This window comes from Cupressus sempervirens, chromosome 1 (genome assembly GCF_028749045.1).
Source record: "Cupressus sempervirens isolate cs-2001-9-10 chromosome 1, ASM2874904v1, whole genome shotgun sequence".
NCBI lineage: Eukaryota > Viridiplantae > Streptophyta > Pinopsida > Cupressales > Cupressaceae > Cupressus > Cupressus sempervirens.
In genome coordinates this window covers 77,465,400-77,491,440 of record NC_143118.1, presented here as the reverse complement: position 1 = coordinate 77,491,440, position 26,041 = coordinate 77,465,400, and the positions used below count along the sequence as shown (strand labels likewise).

Here is a 26,041-nt window from a genome sequence, read left to right as displayed (position 1 = left end):
AACGAATAACTAATTTAACCACTCACTCAACTTTGCATGAGGCCATAGTGGCTATATAAGGAGTAACAAGTTCAATACATACATTTGGGTTTGAGCCTACGTGATTTTAGAGTAGTATTTGCAATTAAGTGGAAAGTTTAATACATAAATCACTGACCCTAGTAGCATGCAGTTCAGATTAGATTCAGTTTAAAGCATAGTGATGAGAATCACCGTAATTCAAGCGATTTTGGAAATTTTGCGATCCAAGGAAGCATGGGCGATTTTTACTGACTCATTAAACTGGATTGCTGATTTTTGAGGCAAAAATCACCTGAATTGCCTAACTTGGTGATTTTTGTCAAAAATCGGCAAAAATCAGCCTAAAAAATGGTCAAGTTGGTAAAAAATCACCAATTTCTTTTACTTATGTAATGGATTTATTGTTTATGTATGTTAGGCTTTAACTTCTATTTGATGATGTTATAGTGTGTTTAAGTTATATTCAAGAAAGGGCTCATGAAATAAGTTTTAAATCATTAAAATCTTTAAATTTCAAGGGTTTTTTTTCATTTTGTCGATTTGTAGTTGATTCGTAGGCGATTCACGATTTGAGTAGGCCTTTCCGATTCTGATCCGATTCCAAGTTTTGGTACTTCAGTTTAAAAGGATTAGCAAATGTAAATTAATAGCAGTAAATTCTCAGGCCATGGTTTCATGTGGCTGCTTCGCTTAGTTTATTTAGCAGAAGTGCTCAATTTTTTAATGAGGTTTTGTGGATCTAGTGGGGCCATGACTTTATTTTTCCTCTTGTTTTAAATAATTTTCTTTTTTGCTGTATAATTTCAAAAATTGTTGTAGAGATGTTTTGAAAATAAAATTAGATTTTACCTATAGAAGATAAATAACACAAATGCCATTATAAAGAAAATTTTGATGGTAAAAATTGGAGGAAAACTCAAAAAAAGAGGGAAAGAAATGTATACAGTAACTTTTGCAATTTTCAGGAAATATGCTTAGATTATTCTTCATGCTTATTTAAAAACTAGCATGGGACTGCTTATGCCACTAGGAAGGGTTTGTGAATTTCATGCTTGTGAAGATAGAATTTGTTTCTAAATTTTAGTCATGCCACTTTTCTGTACTTCACCTTTTTATTGTTTTTGCAGAATCCAAAATGGGATCCACCAACTGTTGAAGAGGTCGATTTAAGTGAGGTGGATTCTGTTTTAAGGCCTTTGCAAAATGAGGCTGATGAATTTCAAGTATGAACCAAGAATATCAGTTTTTCAGCCATCTAATCTCTTAGAGCGTTTGTGGTCTGACAATATTCATATTATAAGTTGGAAGTCACGTCCTTTGAAAAAATAAAATCTAAATGTTCTTTCCAGGGTGTACAGCTTTAAATATATTATTATTTAAATAATATTGAAAGTGTATGATCAATTTCTTCTTACTGTGGAGGAACTATCCGACATGCAAGGGGAACACTAAAATTGCTAATATCATTGGGATCCTCACAAAGTATTAAATGACTGAAACAAATGCTATCAATCATGGATTTAAAGTTAACTTTGTGTTTTGTCCATTATAATAATGCTTCAGCTTGTAATGTACCAGTTCACAATTTGCATGGTCTGAAAAACTTAGATAAACTTATTTTTGCTATGTAGTAGTGTTTGATAATCATGGATTATGCATAGGATAGTAATTATTTACAACTTTCCATCTTCTGACGTACAGTTTTTTTCAGTGTGACAGATTTTTTTCTTTTACTTGCACCCTATATGATACTTCATATAATAATTTGCCAATTTAAAATTTGTCATGTTCTGATAATTGGTTTGTTTATTGTCTCCTATACTCTAAATTTGGCAGATAAGGTCCTTTGTTGTAGGCAAAATTTGAGAATCTCGTAGTTTCTCTATTTAAACAACATAGTTCTCATTGACATTGAATAAAAAACCTCAATTTCATCCAAAATCAAGGATTCTGGCATCTATGGCTGGAAAATGTTTAAAGCTTAATGTTTTTAAATTTTTCTTTTAATAATATATTAATTTTTTTTTTTGTATTGTAAACTTATCTAGTACCTCGAAAACTCACTGCATCTTGTGATTGGCTTGAAATGATTGACATCATATCCTTATTGCATGCGAAATGTGGTAGGACCGTAGGACATTTATCTAGTTTTGGTAGGAAATATGGTGTTAGAATTCAAGATCTGCTAAATTTATAAGCCACCAAAGTTCTGTAATGTTTGCAGTGTTGTAATGACGATTATTGGTTGGACAACATTAGGTTTGGATGCCTAGACTTATCATAAATTGAATACATCAAGTGGAAATTCTTCACAAGCACTACTATCCTTGGGCTGCGAAACCATCAATCATGTTAATATCAGACTAGCTATTTCTTGGGTTTTAATGTTTTTTGTTTTTCTGCCTGCTGAAATGCAGTGTGTGAATTATATAGATATAATAGAAGAGTATTTAGAAGTAAATGCATATTCTAGTAGACTGATCAAAATATGGAAACATCACCTAACCAAGACCATAATAGAGCACAAAGCCCATACATTGCCTGATGAACTGATCGATCACAAAATGGGAGCAGAGCTCAACCATGACCTCATGAAACACAATCAAACTATGGAACTAGGCCAACTGAATCTCCAGGACAAAAGCAGCTATACTACTGCCCAGTAAAAGATGTCTGAAGCCAAACAGGCAGACCAGAGGCACTAACTAAGAAAAGAGAATATAATGCACTAGCCATTAAAGATATACCAGAATAGAAGAGGGGATACCACCAAAGGGGCAGCATACTATTTAAACTCTTTGAATTTGACAACAATTAATACCAGGCCAAATAAGAAATCAAGGATCTTCCTCTTATCTGCTCCTGAGATAAGGTCCACATTGTTTGCAGCATAATCATCATGTATAATAATATGATTTGAAAATAGTCCGTGCCTCTTTCATCTTTCTTCGCAACTAGTATTTAAATTGAATATGGCACATAGAGAGCTTGGATTTGATACTGTATTAATGCTTCTCAAAGTTCGAGATACCTGCAGCCAGTATTGAGATGCCACAAGTCTACTCTCAACAATGCACACCCAATCAGGGAAAGTGACTATTTATAGCAAGGGGGGTAAAGAACAATTGAGAATTACTCCATGTTTGTAAGACTTCCCAACACTGCTTCAGAATATAGGACATGGCATGCCAAACTTCATCATCCTTTGACTTGAAGAATCTATGATGCTGATCGTCAAGGGATTCTTCCAAACACACAAATGTGACACCAAAGAAATTCACTATCCTAAGATTGGGGATGAACGAAATGACCACCACTGGATTGAAATGACCACCACTGGATTGTATTTTGTCATATAAGCAGTTCAAATCAATGCTCAATCTCTGCTAGAAATAAGCTCCCTGAGAATATGAAAAGGGAGATGAAGATGTATATAAAGATCAATCGTAGTTACAAAACAAAAGACTTAAGGATGCCAAATTTGAGCAACATGAAGAGCGATAAAACTCCTTGCAGACAAGTGTTCACAAACACAAGAAGATTCCCTGAAGGCAAGAATCCACACAGTAAGTTAGAAGGACAACAAAAATGGAATCTAATGAAGAACTTTGAAAAAATACAATAGCAACGACATTGAATTCGTCAGAATTCCCTACAATCTCAAGAATCTTTGCAAGGCTGCAACCATCAATCCATTCAAATCACTGCACAACCAATAAACTCCATGAACCTGCAACTAAGAAATAAATCAGAGACTACTACAATGATAAAAAAACTTGGCTTACGTAAATCCCATCATACACAACAGTCATAAGCATAAATTATCACTTAAACACAAGTGTAAGCCTATAAATGTTTCTAGTCATGTAAGTCCATCCTACACAATCATGCATCCATACATATGGGCATGATCATATAAGCATAATCTTAAAGCATCACATCCTATATACCATAGTGTAATCCATTGTAATAAAATGAAATTCACATAAGTCCTCCATAGGCCAACCCTAAGAGTTTGTCGTATATATCTAAATGTCTAAAAATGTCTCCAAAAATACACAATGATCATTTTGCCACAATAATCATGTAGACATAATAAGTCATGTCTATCCTTGTCTCAATATAAATAAGTTGAAAAACTTGCTCAAAATAAGGCTTCATTTAGCTCATGTCTACGACACCTCTATTCACCTCCTTTACTTGTGTCGATGCCTATGTACTTATGACTTGGTTTTTGTCCTCCATTTCCCCAAAACCCTTTGATCCCTCTTGTTGTGATTCCTCCGTCCCCTCAAATTCCTTTGATCCCTAATGTATTGCTTCCTACTATCTCCCATCCCCTATTCCTATAACCTCTTCTAGGGAATCATTCCCATGCTTGTATTTTGTCCCATTCCCCCTGTTATTATAGTCTCCACCTCGAGAGTTGTTGCTCTCATCTCCATCCCCTAACTTGTCTGCCCATGCTTGAAGTCATGTTATGTTTCGTCATCCCACTATTAGTTCCTATCTAAGTGGCATTGACCTCAAACTTGTTGATAATTATGTCAACTTGTTTTTCCCTACAATGAGAGGTGTCACTCCTCTATTGTGCCTACTACTCCTATTAGATCTCTCACTGCTCTTGTTTGAGCCCCCGCTACTCCTAGTTCTTGTGCTACTCTTGGATGATCCCCCACTTCAACTTGACATTTCATTTTGTAAACTCCTATTGGATCTTGTAGGTGGATAAATTTATCTCTTGTTTGGTGGCATTGACATCTCATATGTTGGCCTGTGTTGAACACAATTTAATACTGAGAGTGTGGAAGAATTGACACACTTAAAACCATAATATTATCCCAATTTTGAAACACCATAGTTAGAGATTTTGAATGCACATGAAAACATAAGAACACTATATTTATGTCGAAAAATCCAAAATAATAAAATCTATAGTGAAAAATGCAGTATATTCAATAACCTGGTTACAATGTTTTAGGGTAGTTGCTAGGGAACTCATTGTCCTTTGTCAATTTAGGCGTAGTGCTAAGGATTACACTTAATGAACAAACATATGAACTCATTTATGCTATTGTTTCCTTATGATCTTGAGTACACTCCTTCAAATAGCCTTTCAATCTTGCCTTGTTTGTTGGATCTTTATCTTCACACTTGAACCCTAAAAACTTCACATTTATCATCATGCCACTCCCTTTCACCAATTTCAGCCACTACCCACAAAATAGATAGATAATTAATCATCAGACACATCAACAAGGTCGACCACAAAAATTAAGCATTATTGATACAAGGTCAACCACCTTAAATAAAAACACTAAATGTGGTCCACTCCAAAAGGTGAAGACCCAAATACATCCCAAAAGATGTTCTCCAAGCAATTTAAATACTTTATGAGCACAACCCCCAATTCTAAAGTTGGACCCAATAGTAATGTGTGAAAAAACATTAAAACTAGGTTATCAATCTACCCAAAATCATTCTTCAAAGCATGAGTTGTCCTTCAAAGAATATCACATCATAACAAAATATTTTATGCTACTTATCACTCCACCTGACTAATATATAGACTCATCCATCATAAATCAAGTTTTGCAAATAGCCGAGTTTGCAAGAGACCAACGTAGACATAAAATAGAAAATGTGACAACAAATCTAAACTTGTGAAGCAAACCAATAGAAGATATATGAACTAAAACACCGCACAAACCATTTGACTAACTCCACAGAACCACATATCCCAAAATATCCTTTGTAGAGTAATGCGAGTCATTCTAATAGGGCGAACTTTACAATCAACCAAACACATAACCAAACTCTTAAATAAATAATTTGGGAACCTAAATGCATGATAGTGCAATATTTACTGTAATGAGTCATGAAGCCAAGAGTCACAACCCACCATCATTCCAAATCATTCTGTGGTAAGAACTTCATTTTTTCCTAGTTGCACATTTTAGTGTTTTGGAAACAAGCATTCTTCCTCAATCAATGCCATAGTAACAATGTGAATCCTTATTTTCAAACTTCTTCATCAATTATGTCCAGATGGATAATCTTTTGCGGTCAAACAATAATAGTTGACATCAATGACAACACAAATTATAATGCTAACAAATTGCGCTCTTTGTCATTGATAACCCCAATGACCTAATAACCAACATAGCATTCATGATTTCCTTCTCCCCCTTTGAAAACAAGGACAAAGGGAAAACACAATTTCTCCACTCTAATAGAAAACACTTTTTCTGCAAACCAATACGTGCCCTCGAAACAACCATAACATCAATTTAGAAAACTAAAGATGAGCAAATTTACTAGCCCTAAAAGATTTATGCCTCTTATGCATCTAGTTTGAAAAAGAAGGGGCAACAACCACCAATTTATATCTAATATACTCAAAATTATTCTTAGCCAAAGCTTTGATGAAAATAATCAACATTCTACTCTTTGGTAGACACATTCTCCAACTTTACTTCTTTGTCAACAACATTCTCTCACAAGAAGTGATATTGGATAGAAATGTTTTTTTGTTCTAGATGTTAATGTTATAACTCAATTAGATAACTTAAATTATATTTATGACATATATAAATAATTTATTACATAATATATGGAATAATTGAACTTATATTGTAATAATTAATTATTACAATTATAGTTGTCATTGTGTTAATTTTGTGATAATGAATAGAAATGTCCTTGAAGGGACATGTCTCTTCTTGGTTGATTCTCCATATAAATGGAAGAGAGAGTAAGAATTTGGTATAGCTCTAATATCATGTAAGAATTTGCCTAAGGCAATAATTCAACGGCAAGATCAAAGCTCAGTAGATAGCACAAGAGAGATAAATGATGATCAAATGAGAATGGATATTAGATGATTGGATGAATACATTATAAAAGTGTCTTGTATATAAAGGCAACTGATATGACTAGGAGTCGGCAAAGAGATAAGCATAACAACTAAGCACATGTCCACCAAGAGTGGATTATCGTCCATCGTGCATGAATGTACGTGCAACAATAAGAGGATAAGAATGCAAAGGTGTATCTCATAAAGAGATGTAGTAGACAACATGTGCTCAATTGGATTGCAAACTACTGTGTTGTTTACATGACAACTCACATAAATATGCAAACTCTTAGGTGTCTACATGACAACTCATATGAATAAGCATTATCCTAAGTAAACTTAAGTAAAGTGTAAATAGTGAATACTTATTTACACCAACACCCCCCCTTAATTGCAACTCAGGGAAATGTACTTAAGCTCACAAAAGCTAGATAATAATGCAAGAAGGGTCCCAACTACTAAACCATCTTAGGTACCCATGTACAATATACAAGTGCAAATGATATGCAATGCAATCTCTCATAAAACGAAGAAAGAGGGAAAACCAGGTGGGAAAAACCCCCCTCCAAAAAGAAAGATGAGTATAATAAAAGAAAATGAGAGAGAAGACAACCTCGTGTGAGGAAAAGATCCCTCCCATAAGAAAGAATGTAATGTCCATCTAGAAAGAAATTAATAAATGTCTCATAATATTAAACTTTTACAATATAATAATTTAAATTCTAGATAAGAAACATTAAATAAATATTAAATGAAGAAAAAAAGAAATAATATTTATTATTAAATATATAATTAATAATAATAATATGTAACTATAATCTATTATTGAATGATTGTTAATACATTATAATATTCTTATATTATAACTACATAGAAATCTCTATTATCAAATACATAATTTGCAATAAGAATATTAAATAAAACATTTAAACACTTATCATCATCTAATTCTAGATAAAGATTAAGTATTGGTGAAAATATACAACCATAGACAATAGCTACCTGCAAGAGTCATGTCCCATCATTAAATTCAAAGGGAGATATATAACAAGAATGGACAAGCAGCAAGAGAGACATGGAGGAGAAGAAAATAAATAAATTTGATACTTGATCAACGAATGGAGGACGAAGAACATCGAGTTGGCAGTCTATGACAGAGGATGTAGTTGGAAGAATACAAGAGAAAAATATAATAATAATAGGGAGAATTCAGTGGTTCTGATAGCCACCTTCATACCAGTGCAAAATAAATAATATATAGTGTACAGTTAGCATTCCATATTGGAATGGTATTCAGGGTTGGGTCTCTTCGAAAGAATACTTAAACAGAGGCATCAAACAATATAAATATATTCTGGAGGCTGATAGACATCGCAGGTGGATATGCAAATCCTTATTCTTATCAAAATAAAATTAGTGATGAGTTCCTACACGAATTATGTTTGGGATTAGCCAACATTTCATATATCAGAAGATAGACAAACATCAATCATGAGCAACGAAGAAATACAGAAGTGAAAAGGCATCAACTCATCTTAGTCTATAGCCATCTAAACATACAATGATCAATATATTAAGAGATGTTTATCTACAGGAGATTGACTAATATAACGGGGACATTAATATAAGGGATTGATTAATAGTGGAGACAAATTCACTGTTGGGATCAATTAATGATTATAGTTGGAGTTGGTGCTTACATATTTATACAATAATTGAAATTTGTGTAAATCAGATATTAAAATGTACTTATATTAGAGAGGTGAAGATCAATTGGGAGTAATCCATAAATCTAGTATTGGAAAGTATCAATGGACATAGGCACATGCAAAATTATTATCTTCTTGAAACTTTTATAGATCTAAGGGATATGGATTAATTATTTCTAGTCGGTAATGTATATATCCAAAGGGGTGCTCTAGTAACTATGTTCAATACCAAAATGTTAATCAAATATAAAATAGCTATATCATAAGACAAATCATTGTGAAGGTAATAACATTGTGAAAGGCCTACAATACAAGTCTACCAAAGTTATTGATAACATAAATCTTTAGACAAGTTAGGGGTTATAATGTTGTAAAGAGAAAACATTTATGATGATTTTCCCTATTCTTCAAAGACATTATAAAGGGGACATTATAGTGGTATCAGAGCATGATCTTGCCATCCTGTGGAAAAATAGTGAACGCAAATCTATGGTGGAGAAAATGATAAACCAAATATTTACAAGAATAAGATATGATGAGAGATGTAAAGATGTAAGATAGCTATGGAAAAGCATTAACATATTATTTCAAATTAATGATTATTACAAAAGCATATATTATATCTGCAAATGTAAGGGAAAATTATGCTAGTTCAAATGAGAAGCATAAAGAGGATAACAAAAATATATATATAAAGAATAACACGTTGGAAGATGTTGATGAACCATGTAAGAGAGCACCATAGTCTAAAAAAAGGAAACACCAAAATGTGTGAATGTTATTGACAATTTTATGGCATGAAAGTAGAAAAAACTTCAGGAGAATTGTATGACACTAAGTCACTATGAGACTTGGGAAGAGATAAAGTATCTCCCGACAGTTATAGAGATGAATAATCCTAAAGGGATATCCATAGAGGCCTTAGGGTTAGATAAAGTCTCTCTTAAGGATTACAAAGAGAGATAATCCTAAAGGGATATCCATAGAGGCCTTAGGGAGAGATAAAGTCTCTCTCAAGGATTATAGAGATGGGTAATCCTAAAGGGATACCCATAGAGGCCTTAGGATGAGATAAAGTCTCTCCTAAGGATTAAATAGAGAGGGATAATTCTAAAGGAATATCCCTAGTGAACTCGGATGAGATAAAGTCTCTCCTAGGGATCATAGAGATGAGTACTTCCCAAAAGGATACTCATTAAGGCCTAAAGGAAAGATAAAGTCTTCCTTAAGGATTTTGAAGAAAAGGAAAAAAAGGGTATCCATAAGGAATTGGAAGAGATAAAGTGTCTACCAATACTCATGCGGATTACTAATCAAGACTTATCATGGCTCAAAGAAAGGAAAATGAAGGATCGTGAAGTACACACTATATAAAGATAAATTCCTCTTTTAAAATTGATCTTAGTAATTTAAAATCTAATCTTGTGATACTTAAATTTATATTTTCAACTATCTAATCCCAAACTAAAATTGTTGTTGCAAGATCATCAATCATATCACAAGGAGAACAAGCAATTTTGGGAAGGGCGAACTGTAATGTCCCTTCATCTAGAAAGAAATTAATAAATGCCTCATAATATTAAACTAGTACAATATAATAATTTAAATTCTAGATAAGAAACATTAAATAAATATTAAATGAAGAAAGAAAGAAAGAATATTTATTATTAAATATATAATTAATAATAATAAATATATGTAACTATAATCTATTACTGAATGATTGTTAATACATTATAATATTCTTATATTATAACTACATAGAAATCTCTATTATCAAATACATAATCTACAATAAGAATATTAAATAAAACATTTAAACACTTATCATCATCTAATTCTAGATAAAGATTAAGTATTGGTGAAAATATACAATCATAGACAATAGCTACCTGCAAGAGTCATGTCCCCTCATCCAATTCAGAGGGAGATATATGACAAGAATGGATGAGTAGCAAGAGGGACAAGGAGCAGAAGACAAAAAACATTCTGATACTTGATCAACGAATGGAGGACAGAGAACATCAAGTCGGCAGTCTATGACAGAGAATGTAGTTGGAAGAATACAAGAGAAAAATAAAATAATAATAGGGAGAATTCAATGGTTCTAATAGCCACCTTCATACCAGTGCAAAATAAATAATATATAGTGTACGGTCAGCAATCCATATTGGAAGGGTATTTAGGGATGGCTCTCTTCGAAAGAATACTTAAATAGATGTGTCAAACAATATAAATATATTCAAGAGGTTGATAGACATCACAAGTGGATACTTATTCTTATCAAAATAAAATTAGCATTGAGTTCCTACACAAATTATGTTTGGGACTAGCCAACGTTTCATATATCAGAAGATAGACAAACATCAATCATGAGCAACGAAGAAATACATACGTGAAAAGGCATAAACTCATCTCAGTCTATAGCCATCTAAACATACAGTGATCAATATATTAAGAGATGTTTATCTATAGGAGATTGACTAATATAAAGGGGACATTAATATAGGGGATTGATTAATAGTGGAGACAAATTCATTGTTGGGATCAATTAATGATTATAGTTGGAGTTGATGCTTACATATTTATACAATAACTGGAATTTGTGTAAATCAGATATTAAGATGTACTTATATTAGAGAGGTGAATATCAATTGGGAGTAATCCATAAATCTAGTATTGGAAAGTATCTATGGACATAGGCACAATCAAAATTATTATAATCTTGAAACTTTTATAGATCTAAGGGATATGAATTAATTATTTCTAATTAGTAATGTATATATCCAAAGGGATGCTCTAGTAACTATGTTCAATACCAAAATGTCAATCAAATATAAAATAGCTATATCATAAGACAAATCATTGTGAAGGTAATAACATTGTGAAAGGCCTACAATACAAGTCTACCAAAGTTATTGATAACATAGATCTTCAGACAAGTTAGGGGTTATAATGTTGTAAAGAGAAAACATTTATGATAATTTTCCCTATTCTTCAAAGACATTATAAAGGGGACATTACAAAGAAATAAGGAGAAATGAAATTCCCCCATAGTGAATGATCTCCTACAAGAATGTTGAGTGCTTGAAGACAAAAGAGAATCCAATGCCTACAAACAACATTTTTCCCCTTATGAAGAAGATGCACCAAATATAAATGCAAGAAGGCTTCCCATTGTGGATAGGAAGATGGACGAGGAATCCATATGAAGTATGTTGCCTCTGAAGTCTGAAGATGTGTCACCATGTTCTTGAATATTGAAGATGTCACGAACCAATCATGATCAAGTCCAATAGAAGAAGGTGGCAGACAAGGAACCAATGGTAAATGCTCCGTATAGGAATGTGGATCAAACTCCAAAGACCAAGATGCCTCCTCAAAAGAATAAGTAGGAAGAGAAACAAAGAAGCCCCCCTCAATGTAGAATTTTCACTCATGAAATATGCTCCTAGATCAATGTAGAAGTTGCACCATGAAAAATGAATGATATTTCTCCATTGAGGAAGAAATGGTAGCATGGGTGTACAAAAGAATCCTCCCCAATCAATAGTAAGAACTCTCAGAATATAATTTGTCTTAAGAAATTGCATAGGCATCTGCAACACATGAGTATGATCAACCATGCAATTTGACATCTCAAGTGAAGTTTGAGATTCATGTAAAGCAATGTCCAAAGACTCAAATGTATTCTCTAAAGTGAAAGGAACCTCCTAAAAATGTTGTAAGAAAGTATCCACAATCATGTCAAACTTGAAAGAAAGATCAAGTGGAGAATCATGAGCGTTAGAGTGTTCCCTCGCAACAATTGAAGAAGGATCATCCTCAATAAAGAGATGTACATCATCAATAGTGTCTACCATATCCTCAATGTATGACTCCACAAACAAACCTGCAATGTTTGTCAACAAGTCATCCCAAGGAACTAAGTTTGGAAGACAATGAATATCTTGTTGCATTGAATCATGTGAATCCACGACTGTGTGAAGACAAGTATCATCAAGAGCAATAGTAGATGCAATATCAATAGGAGAATTAGTAGCTACAATTGGAGGTAAAAGATCTTTTGGGAATGGAGGAACATGTGGATCTCCATACATCTCCCAAAGATAGATTCAAATATCATAAAATTAGTTGACTTCATGTCATCAAGTGAATCCATAAACTCCATATCCATATGTAGATAGAGTGCATGACAAATGATTGTAATAGTGTCACGATTGTATGAAAGTCCTTTCACATATGTCAATGCATTATGCTCACTAAGATAAGTGAGAACTAATTCACTCCATTTCTTATAGTTTTGTGTTGTCAAGGTAATTAAATCTTCCTCATCCATGATGTACTAATCAATGCAACCCCCCCTAAATAGATTTTTGGCACTTTATACTAAGTGCATGTACAATTGCCACTTGTCAATTTTGGGCCAAAGTGGAACTCTGATTTTTAATATTTACAATTGAAAATATGAAGCTATATATGACTCAACAAGATAAGATACAAGACCTCTTAAGAATCTAATTAATTACAAGTGCCAAAATAGGCAAAAAATGACCAAATGTTGAAAGTACTATGTCCACTCAAAATTACTTCAAATTGATACTAGATCTGGAAAGTAGATAAAAAATTATGCACTTTCAAAAAAAATAGCACCTAAATATGTGTCCATATGAGCCCGAACAAAGCCTTTGAAGTTGTAAAAATTGAGATTGACAATATTCAGAAAAATTCAAGGACAGAGATCACAAACAACCTACACCAATGTGTAGATCATAAAATTCTACCTCAAAAGAAAAAAAAATTGCTTGAAAAAAAGGAGTCCGTATGAGGGAGATATTGTTGTCTGAAAATCACCTCTGTAATTATTTTTCTTGAATCGCCGCCACCGCACCTCCAAAAATCAAATGACTCTAGATTTCACCTCAAATGTTCAATTTTGATGAAACAAAAGTCGATTTGGGAGTTTTTTGACCTTCTAAATGTGATGCCAACATCTGATTTGCACCAGCAAGCTCCAATCTTGATTTGCAAAAAATCTCTCCAATGGCTATGCAATGAAACTCCTATGGCTCTAATACCATGTAAGAATTTAGTATAGCTCTGGTACCATGCAAGAATTTCTCTAAGGCAATAATTCAACGCCAAGATCAAGAAGTTCAGTAAATAGCACAAGAGAGACAAATGATGATCAAATGAGAATGGATATCAGATGATTGGATGAACACATTATAGAAGTGTCTTGTATATAAAGACAACTGATATGACTAGGAGTCAGCAAAGAGATAAGCATAACAACTAAGCACATGTCCACCAAGAGTGGATTATCCTCCATTGTGCATAAATGTGCATACAACAATGGGAGGATAAGAATGCAAAGGTGTATCTCATAAAGAGATGTGTGCTCAATTGGAGTGCAAACTACTGTGTTGTCTACATGACAACTCATGTGAATATGCATTATCCTAAGTAAACTTAAGTAAAGTGTAAATAGTAAATACTTATTTACACCAACAGAGAGCAATGTTTTGGAAAACACATATTGGATCAAGCAGTGCCATTACATTTGCAGCAATCCTCTAAAAATAACATGGTATCAGAGAAAAGCCTCGAAGAGAAGATGTAATATTTTTGTGGTTTTATATGCTTAACAAGATTGCAAGAAAACAATTGGTCCTTCTATCATGAAAATCTGAAATTGCGGCATATATGAGAGGAGGCTCAAGGAATCAACTACTGAAAGTTTGCAGTTGATTATTGTCTATATTTATAGAAGGCTCAATACAACTCCATGGTGGTAAATGATACTCAAATGGGATAAGGAATTTACTAGAGAATAATTATAAACATTGACTTTGTAGTCAACATTTTATTTTGGCGTGATTGTGACAACAATTTTTGGACATTCACTTCTACATTTTTGGATGATGCAAAACAACCCATATGTTAAATAATGAATTGGGAGCAGAGAATCATGAAAGTTTTGTTGCAGTTGTTATGATCCTTGAGAATATTCTAGAGGGCACGAGTTTGGGAATAAGACTATCATTCAAAATAACATAGGATCATTAAAAAGCCTAGAAGAGAAGATGTAATATATTTTGTGGCTTTATATGCTTAATTACATTGCCAAAAAACAATTGGTCCTTTTGTCATGAAAATCTGAAATTGCGACATATATGAGAGGAGGCTCAAGGAATCAACCACTGAAAGTTCATAGTTGATTATTGTCTATATTTATAGAGGGCTCAATACAACTCCATGGTGGTAAACGACACTCAGATGGGATAAGTAATTTACTAGAGAATAATTATAAACATTGACTTTGCAATCAACATTTTATGTTGGCATGATTGTGAGAACAATTTGTGAACATTCACTCCTATATTTTTGGATGATGCAAAACAACCCATATGTTTCTTAGTGTGTTGGGAGCAAAGAATCAAGAAATTTATGTTCCAATCGCTAAGATTCTTGAGCATATTCTAGAGGACAACGAGTTTGGGAATAAGACTATAATTGAAAATGACTCCTTCACATTCAATGGAAGGTTTGAAATAATTTTATTCATTATCATATCATGCACACGAAGGAATTTTATCAGTCTAGTCATGTGCCACCTAGGGAAAATGAGTTGCATTTTGGACAACGAAATAAAACGTACAAAATTGCCACAAAAAGGCTCTTGAACAACGTGCATGGTCGGTTTACATAAGCAAGACCATTCCAATGCAATTCAATGTCGGACAGACCTTCGAAAAAGAATTGAGGATTGCGTTTTAAATTAAAAAAGACATAGCTCGATGGGAATGGAGAAGTGAAACCAATGTACACACATCATATATATACTCCTACGTGTCATGGGGCACTCTTGAAAGGAAACAAGGCATGCTTAGATGTCTCAAAATTATTCTATTGCTATGATGAGTTAAATCAGTGGTCCCTGAGTTAGTTGGATATCTTGACAACGACCATGGTAATGTGGCGTACTTCCCTGCCTGTGGAATTCGACAATTGATGAGACGTCAGGGCAAATTCACTAGCATGAATGTAATTCGCACATACTACAAGGGTATTATAGAACAACACCTTTCCATGTCTGTAAAAGGCTTGTTTGGTGAGCGAAATAGGAATATGTATTCTGGAATACAACGTATTCCTGTTCTCCGTTTGGTTCAGCCAATATTTGATGGAAATTTGCAGATCCGAAAATTTATGTTTTCTAAAATAAAATAAAATGGAATAGGAATACATATTCCAATAACACCTATTTGGGTGGAATTGCAAAACCCCATTTTTGGGCCAAAATTGGAATACGTATTCCTATTTTACTTCGTATTCCAATCCCATTTTGGTGCATCCAAACAAGGAATTCAAAATTTTTCGAATACGTATTCCTATTCCGCTCACCAAACGAGCCCTTAGCCTTCGTTTCAAAATGCATTGTCAGTGACAACTATTAGGGAAGAAATAGTATTGAAAATGACAGGGATCCCATCATATAAGGTAAGTATAAATGTTATATTATTATTATGAAATATCAATACTAGCATGTTTATCTACTAATATTGATCTATTAACATACTTTGTAATTATGAATGGTGAACATTCAAATACCTATTACCCATGGTTATATGAGACAGTTATATAGAACATTAATTAATTATCATAACAGAATTAATTAATATACAATTGTTTTCAATTACAATATTAATTTCTAATGGAATGAAAGATTAAATAAAAGGATATTGATGTGCAAATGAACATTTATTATCCTTGAGTATATTACTTATCTAGTCATTGTAGTATCTTCCTTCTTTTCATCTCTATAAAAGCTATTTGTCTTTATATTTTTCGAGGATGCTTTATAGGAAAAGGAGGATTGATATTCAAAGGGAGTTTGAAATTCTATGTGTGTGATTGTATCATTATCACTTGTATTTGCAAAAGGTATTGGAAGGTGAGGATTTTACAATAACATAAATCATGATATACATTTTATGTAAATGTTGAAACATATCATGATAAATTATATCTAGTAAATCAACAACTAAGAGTTAAATGTCATTCACTTGGAGGTCTATGAGTTGTTTGTATAAATATGTGATAACTATTTGGTGAATATCATGAGTTGATATTCTACAAACCATTGCCTTATTGAGTACTTGGTGAATATCATATGTTGATATTCTACAGACCAATAAAGTATTTGGTGAATATCATATGTTGATATTCTAGAGTCCAATACTCATGATATCAAATGCAATATCAAAATGGTGGATATCTTCTTATCAAAGAGATCCTTAAATTTTGTCATTTCAAATATTACCAATGGTGTAATATATGTGTTCTACCCTTCATTAAGAGGAAGTGTTAATGTTATAATTTAGTCAGATAAATTAAATTATATATATGCGATATATAAATAATTAATGATAAATATATGGAATAATTTTACTTATATAGTAATAATTAATTATTATAATAATAGTTGTGATGGTTTGAATTTTGCATAATAATGAATAGACTTGTCCTATGAAGGGACATGTCTCTTCTTGGTTGATTCTCCATATAAATGGAAGAGATTGTTGCTTTGGAAAACACATACCAGATCAAATAGTGTCATTACATCTACAACAATCCTTGAAAAATAACACTAGAATGGTTCTTAGAAATGTTAATAACACTTATTTTGACACATATTATGAGAATTGCCTCATCATAGAATATCTCCAAATCCCTGAGAGTTTGTTTCATTCAAATGATTTTAGTAAAACACGATATTGTTGTAGTGCACTTTGCTTTTGTTGTGGATAGAGAAATTGAATGGTATTTTTTGCTTATCCATGAGACTAACCTATCTTGTAAGAAGAATGCTCCAACAATGGTTCTTCTCCTATTATCTACACACCCTACCAATCAACATCTGTAAAAACTTTAAGTGAGAAATCAACATCCTTTTGTTAGAAAGTAAAGTCCATCGAGATAACTGAGAGGGGGGTGAATTAGTTATAAGATCTATATAACTTTTATCAACCTTATCAAACCTTAAACATGTGATCAATATAATTAGTAACCATAAGAAGATAGTCATACACAATAACACTAGATATGTTAACTAGGGAAACCCTTGATCAGAGGGAAAACCCTAGTGGGGATGGTACCCACAAAATAATGTACTAATATATAAGTTCCTTGTAAGAGGATGGACTCTGTTAGGAGCCAATAAAATACGTTAAGTATATATCAGTCCCTATTAGGAGACTTTGAATCCCTATGAAGAGATTCCAACATTGTTAGGAGTTGTAGAAGGCAAATAGACCCACTATCCAAATAGCTTTAGGGGCAAGATCACCGAACTCGCTGTCCAACTGGCCTTTGTATTATTCCTTTTAGAGTAATAGAAATTCAATTGATCTTCGCAACTTGAACTCTTTCTGTGTCCTCTTACTATGCCAATGCCTCACCAAATACTTCTCAAATCTCAATACCAGATTTCCAACTTCGCATTACATTGATCCCTTTGATCACTTACTCATATTTACCAACTTCGCATATCACTTGCACTTTTACACAATTACACTCAATTCCATCTTTCATCACAAGGAAAATAACCTTCCTTTATACCATTTTCTCAAAATAATTCTTTGAGTCGACTTTGAGGCTTTCCAAATTAATTATAATAGGACTTCATTAAGATAACACAATTCATTACATCTTTTCACAATTACAAAATGTTGTTGGATCATAGTCTTCACAAATTTTCACATGTGTGACCTCAAACCTTGTGCACCCATTGACATCATCATCAGGTTGTCTATTGCCACTGTCTAACTTCACTCATCATGATTCTATCCATGTTAGGAGATACAATCCGAACACTAGAAACAACTTCTCAGGTACTCTATTTGTACACCATCTTCTATAAATCACAAATAAATTTCACATGTCTTTGACTTTCTGCACGTGTACTTGTCCATGTCATTAGGAGATACTATAGAACATATACTCAACCACACTTGACCTCATCATCAATACATGGTCTGTATGACATCATTCTCTATTTGGTACTTTGTAAGTCTTTACGGAAACAATACTATGTTGATATCAATGACAAACACAATCATGAATGCAACATGTCAATCTCCCAAATGTTCCAGCAATTCTCAGGATACTTTTGCAAAGGAATACCATCAACATTCATGCTAACACCTTTTTGTACCAAAGTTTAAAATTCCAAAGGCCTTTCGAGTATCTTAATATCCTTTTTACTGCTAACTCATGAGTTTGCCTTTAACTTTCTTGATATCTTGTTCAAAAATGGTTTGTGTCTACTGCTTAATCACATTTTCATACTAACACATCCCATTTTCTCATTTTACTAATTCTGATCTTTTGGCCAAATTGATTAGCATGTAAGCATATTTAGACAATATTCTTCATCGCTCACATCCCCTTTCAAATCAATTGCAAATCTTTTTGGAATCGATTCTTGTTTTATCTAAATGTTTCAAAATCGAATATAAATAATTTCAATATCATCAAAATCTCATCCAATCAACCCTAAACCATTTCAATATCATCAAAATCTCATCCAATCAGCCCTAAACCATTTCAATATCATTGAAATCCTATCTAATCAACCCAAATCATCCTAAATAAACCCAAAACCGTTCCAAATCAACCCTAATCGACCCAAAGCATGTCAAACATCCCCAATCAATCATCATTTATTCAACCCTAAGCATTATCATGTCCCTCAGTGCCTTAGCAAGCTATCAAACCTATCAAACCTATCAACCCTATCAAATCTGACCTTAGCACTGCCATGTCCCTTGAACCTAGGTTCATTTTTATCATTTGTTCATCGACATTATTGAGTCCCTCAGTGTCAAATTGTGACCTTATCCAATCCATTTAATAACATTGACAATGTATGTTGATGTTATTATGATCAATTTTTTCAATCAATTTCAATCATGTGGCCTTTACAATGTCTATTAAATGTCACATGTCCTTGATCCATGTCATTTGTCCTTGGCATGTTATCAATCCTAATCACTTGATCAATTTGTTCATAGCTTTGATCTACCCACCATCATCCTAGTCGATCTACATAATCATCACATCTCATCAAAAAGATAATCATGCATTTATTTCATCAAATTGGCCAATCATTTACTAATTCATCCTATAGGATTAGATAACTCGTGATATGTTCCTATGTCCCTTCAATCATCTTCATCCCACTTTGCTAATTATTCTTATTAACCCATGTTCTCAATTGATTAATATTTATTAATCAATTGATTCATCTTTGCAAACTATGGCAATTCTCAATTTTCTTAGTCCCATTTTCTCATTTCTAATTTTTAATTTACTAATTTCTAATTGTATCAAATTATGAATTTTTAATTCAAATATTCCACCTAGTCTTGACACATGGACATAATGTGTCATATATCTTCTCTCTACACTAGGCTAATATGTGTCATATTTGACATATATTATTCCTTACGCATGACTATAATAAGCCACATTCATCATAGATTCTTGTCTACAAGTGGCTTTGATATCTCATATGCATGTCATCGATTCTCCTCCACTTTTAGCCATGTTGACTTTTATGTGTCATAGAATCCTATATGTGGCATATTGTGTCATATTTCTCATAGATATTCTAAGGAATATCATGCCAAATTGTGCATTCAAATTGACAAGTGTCCATCTCCTCATTCATGTCCTACCTCTTGCATTTTGGCTATAAATTGAGCCATCTTGCACTCATTTTTGGTCTTCAACCCCTATCCTTAACATCGTGCCCAAGCCACACTTCTATTATTATCAATAGCATCATCATATCATTATATCATTTTCTTTTAATTATGTGTGAAATATAGGCAATTGGAGCTACATCAAACTGGAGAAGAAAGAAGGACATGGGAACTACAATTGAAGATGGGGTTTTACTTTTTTTACTTCCTTTATTTTAATTGGTTTTCATAGTAGATTAAAAGGATTTCGTATATGTTGATTGAGTTTGTGGTTTCTCATAGTATGTTAGGTTCTAACCCATTTTCTAGTCCTACAACGCAAAAACCAGATCAATAATGCCCCTTTAATTTGTCCAAAACCTCATAGGCATGTTAACGTGATGATTTTATTTTCATTTCTTGAATGGTATATGCATACACATTTAAAGGTATGCAGTGATTTATTTTTTCCTGTGATGCCCTTCTGATTGACATTTATGTTGCTGTCGTACCCTTGTGATTTGCATCTTTGTAGTGATCTTTTTTAGTGGAGAAACAAGAAAGGGAAAGGAAAAGGAAGGGCTCCAACACACACCCATTTGATCTTGAATGATGATATGTGCATACTGAATGCTAAGTGTGTATACAAAGTACTCCAAAATCTTCCATTTCACACCTTCATTTTTTTCATGGCCTTGCAATCTACATCTCTACAGTGATGAAGTATTTTTCGATACATAATTCCTCAAAAAAAATGTTGGGAATGATTATTGTATGATATAGAAGCCTAGCATATGAACTAAGACTTAGAATTTCAATAAAATCTTAGTAATATTAAAAATTTTGATGTTTCCTTGCATGGTTTAAGTTTCATATTGATTTGTGGTTACTTCAAATGTTATAGGAATACTTCCTTAGCATTTTCAAACACTTTTGAATGCTTTGAGATTAAGTTTTGTTTTAGGCTTAAATAATTTATGTTGACTATCATCATATTTCATTGTTTTTCTCACATTAGTTTGGTCTTTTTAAGGAATCATGGTCATTCCATGAATGCCAACATATGATACCTTCATTTGACTTCTATAATACATCTCTAACATAATATATGCAGATATAGTGTAGAGATTAGGTGATCGCCATGATAGTTTTTGGAAAACCTAATGAAATTGAGTGCTAAGGTAAAACGGTAATAATTTTGGCTTAATAAGAGGTATGTTTTATTTTTTGAAGTGCTTAAGCATTCATTTTAAAGTTGAATCCATCATTGTTTTGATGGAGAAGTTACAAAAAGATAGACATTAAAGAGGTCTTAGCTTCAAGAAGGTTTGGTGAGGGTTTGAAGCCAAATTTGGGGCTTTTAGAGTAGATGGGTGTCTAGGTCCAAATTGACTATGGATTTGGTTAATTGGAGGTTTCTTAAGAGACTGTTTGAAAGTTGCAGGTGTTGGAAATATAAGAGGAGTAACTGAGAAGGGAGGGGTGAATTAGTTACCACTGAAACAATTCCAAACCCCTTAGTTGTCAATACAAACTTCCTTTTAACTCACAACTTGGTTAGAACTAGATATTCATTGTAACTCGGTTAACAAAGAAATCTTAAGATAATGATGTATATTAACCTTTAGTACGTTAGTTGTAGAAAGATAAAGCAATAATAAAATAACATGAACACATGAGACATCAAGATTTAACATGGAAACCCAAGTTGGGAAAACCACCAATGCAACTAGTTACAACTTTTCACTCTTCTGAACTGAACCCTATTAGGAGCCAATCCTATTAAAGGTTACAAAATGCACTGTTAGGTGTAAACCTGTTAAAGGATTTGTATCACCTTGTTAGGAGTGGCCTTGTTAGAGGTCTTAAGACACTTCAATCTAGAAATGTCACCTAGTTAGAGGATTTACAAAATGACTGTTAAGTCAACTCTGTTAAAAGACTTCTTCACTGCTACAATTGTTAAAGAGTAACAATGATTGACTTGATTAACGAAGCAACTGAATTGCAGATTCAAATCACTATTCTAGCTTATCCTCTGGATCCTCCCTTATCAGAATATTCTTTCCAGCTCCTTGGATACTCTACTCTAAACTTGATATCCTTGTTTATTCCCATCTTATCTTCTTCTCCACTTTATCATTTTTCAATCCACATTTTAAAATTTTATGTATATGAAACCCAATGTCAAGTTGGCCTAAATACCCTTTCAAATAAACAAATAACATCCACTGAGTTGGCTTTTATAAACCAGCTAATAAATAAAACTAATCTGATGTAGGTTGGCTAGAGCTAAAAACTAGGTCACTTGGTTACCACTGACTTCCTTAGTAACTGATTTGAATGGGTTTACATTGAAATTCTTTGGTAACTGAGCTGACTTGGTTTACATAGGAATCCCTGAACTTTTCTTCTTCTAAACTTATGCTCAGCTGATGCTGGAGTCTTCTAAACTCGGTTCTTATTGGTAGTGCTCGATTAGAGTATAACGTTTGTCCAACATCAATGACAATATACAATTGAATAATTATTATCAACAATCTCTGTCTTTGGCATTAATGACAACACAACATGTCATTGCAAAAAGAAAACTTAGAGAAATCAAAATGATTTGTAAGATTTTATAATATCCTTAGTTTCATTTTGATTCTCCATCCATCCATGAGAAATCCCTCTGAGATTCTCCCTCTACCATCTTATCTTCAAACTCCATCAGATCAAGTTCTCCTTCTTGCAAATTATTGCCTCTAATTCTTCTTTGATTACATCAATCTCCCTTAATGAATATATGACATGATTCTCTCCCTCTTTGACATCAAATGCTAAAGACTTGACATGGTGATTTTATAATTTACCTAATGTATTGATTCATATGCAATGAGCTCTGATTGATTTGCATCATCTTGATAGATCTTCAAAGTAGTTCAGTTGATGCATTAGTAATCTATACTCTAGTGAGCATCAGATAGGGGAATGACCCCTAGCTGTCCTCTTAGATACAAAAATGCATCCTTAGGTAATGGTTTGGTAAATATGTCAGCAACTTGCTCCTTTGTGTTAACATATTCTAATCTAACCTCTTTATCTTGAACTAATTCTCTAAGAAAATGATATTTGATTGCAATGTGTTTTTCCTTCATGTGCAACACTAGGTTTTTAGATATATTGATTGTACTTGTGCTATCACAATAGATAACCACTAATTCCTTGATTTCTTCCTTCATTCCTGATAACAGTTGCTTGATCCACATTATGTTGGAGCAATTAACTGTTGTAGCAACATATTCTATTTCTTTTGTAGATTGAGAGATGAAATTCTACTTTTTGCTTGTCCAAGATACTAACCTCTTTCCAAAAAATAATGCTCCTCCACTGGTGCTCTTCCTTTCATCAATGCTTCTAGCCTAATCAACATTAGTAAAGGATTTCAACTCAAAGTTTGCTCCTTTCTTGTACCATAGACCATTGTCTTGAGTGCCTTTTAGATATCTCATAATTCTTTTGATTGCCATCATATGCTTTTCTCTGGTATTTGCAGAGAATCTTGTAACTATACCAACTGCTAATGCAATATCAAGTCTTGTATGAACAACATACTGAAGTTTTCCAATCATAGATCTATAGGTAGTTTGATTTACCTCTTTTGAATCATCATCCTTGGATAGCTTATGTCTAATAGACATAGGTGTTCCAACCGGTTTGGAATCTTCCATTCCAAAGGTCTTCAATATCTCCTTGACATATTTTGAATGAGTAATATAAATGCCATCTTTCATTTGATGAACTTGTAAACTAACAAAGAATTTTATTTCTCCAAACATTGACATTTCAAATTCTTTCTTCATTTCTTCAGAGAATGACCTGTAAATAGGATATCATCCACAAATATTTCTGCTAACAAAATATAAGAAGAGTTGGAAATATAAAAGGAGTAACTAAGAGGGGAGGGGTGAATCATTTACCATTGAAACAATTCCAAACCCCTTAGTTGTCAATACAAACTTCCTTTTAATTCACAGCTCAGCTATAACTAGATATTCACTATAACTCGGTTAACAAAGAAATCTTAAGATAATGATGTATATTAACCTTTAGTAACTTAGTTGTAGAAAGATAAAGCAACAAGAAAATAACATGAACACATGAGACACCAAGATTTAATATGGAAACCCAATTTGAAAAAACCACCAATGCAACTAGTTACAATTTTTCACTCTTTTGAACAGAGCCCTGTTAAGAGCCAACCCTATTAAAGGTTAAAAAATACACTGTTAGGTGTAACCTTATTAAAGGATTTGTATCACCCTATTAGGAGTGGCCTTGTTAGAGGTCTTAAGACACTTCAATCTAGAAATATCACTTGGTAAGAGGATTTACAAACTGACTATTAAGTCAACTCTGTTAAGAGATTTCTTTACTACTACAATTGTTAGAGAGAAACAATGATTGACCTGATTGAAAAAGCAACTAAATTGCATATTCAAATCACTATTCTTGATTATCCTCTGGAGCCTCCCTTATCAAAATATTCCTTGCAACTCCTTGGATACTCTATTCTAAATAAGATATCCTTCTTTATTTGCATCTTATCTTATTCTCTACTTTATCATTTTTCAATCCACATCTTGATATTTCATATATATGAAACCCAATGTCAGGTCGGCTTGAATACTCTTTCAAATAAACAAATAACATCTACTGAGTCAGCTTGCATAAACCAATTAATAAACAAAATTAATCTGATGTAGGTCGGCTAGATCTGAAAACTGGGTCACTTGGTTACCAATGACTACTAAGTTCCTTGGAAACTGACCTGACTCGGTTTACACTGAACTCCTTTGGTAACAGACTTGACTTAGTTTACATAGGAATCCCTGAACTTTGCTTCTTTTAAGCTTATGCTTGACTAATACTGGAGTCTTCTGAAATTGGTTCCAACTGGCAATGCTCAGTTAGAGTATACAATTTGTGTAGTATCAATGACAATATACAATTGAATAATTTTTATCAACAATAGGTTCAGAGAGTGAAGATTTATAGCACTTCCTTTGGAAAGGTGACCTATTTTACTTGGCTTGACTTGGAAAGGTCAATAGGTTTGGCTTGATAATTGATCACTAGGAACATTGATAAGTGATTATTTGTATTGATTGGGTTGTTTTAAGACACTAAGAGCCCTTGGAGACCATACTAAAAGGCCATTACATATTTGGGCTATTGGGATCTAGTAAGTGCCTTAAGGAAGCCTTTGGGAATAGACTCTATTTGGTGAACTTTAACTAAGTTTGATAGAAATAACTTTGAAACCAAATTCCACCACACTTACCTTTGTATCAAATGACTCCTTTTCGTGTAGTTTCAATAGCCAAAAGGCTATATTTTGTGTGCTATGACCTTTAATTTTCCTCCACTATCTTGATTATTTTAATCACACTCTTCATAATTGACTTAACTGTGTCATTATCTTTAAATTAATTATTTGATAATGGCTTCAAGTAGATGCCATATTGATTCAAATACTACAAAAATCTATTGCATTAACTGAAATTATGTAATGCCCCAAATTTACAATTACAACACTAATATCTCTTCAATTTTGTGAAGTCTCTAAAGAGACAAAATTATAAAACAGTAAATAGTTCATGAAAAATATCATAATAACTATAAGTTAATGGCCGTATCTACATATAAGTCACATCAATTAG

The 26,041-nt window shown here is 32.9% G+C and overlaps 1 protein-coding gene across 5 annotated transcripts in view; it reads left to right on the top strand.

The window, feature by feature from the left end:
- Window positions 1-1,551, top strand: part of LOC149576301 (3-hydroxyisobutyryl-CoA hydrolase-like protein 3, mitochondrial) — a 136,594-nt gene extending 135,043 nt beyond the window's left edge. For all 5 annotated transcript variants that reach the window (XR_016361425.1, XM_089816760.1, XM_089816757.1 and 2 more), the window contains one exon: window positions 1,149-1,551. Coding sequence is in view for 4 of the 5 variants with exons in the window: in XM_089816760.1 (XP_089672886.1) it covers window positions 1,149-1,250 (102 nt within the window). In the remaining variant the exon portion in view is untranslated. The remainder of the gene's footprint in view (window positions 1-1,148) is intronic.
- The last annotated feature ends 24,490 nt before the right edge of the window (window positions 1,552-26,041 follow it).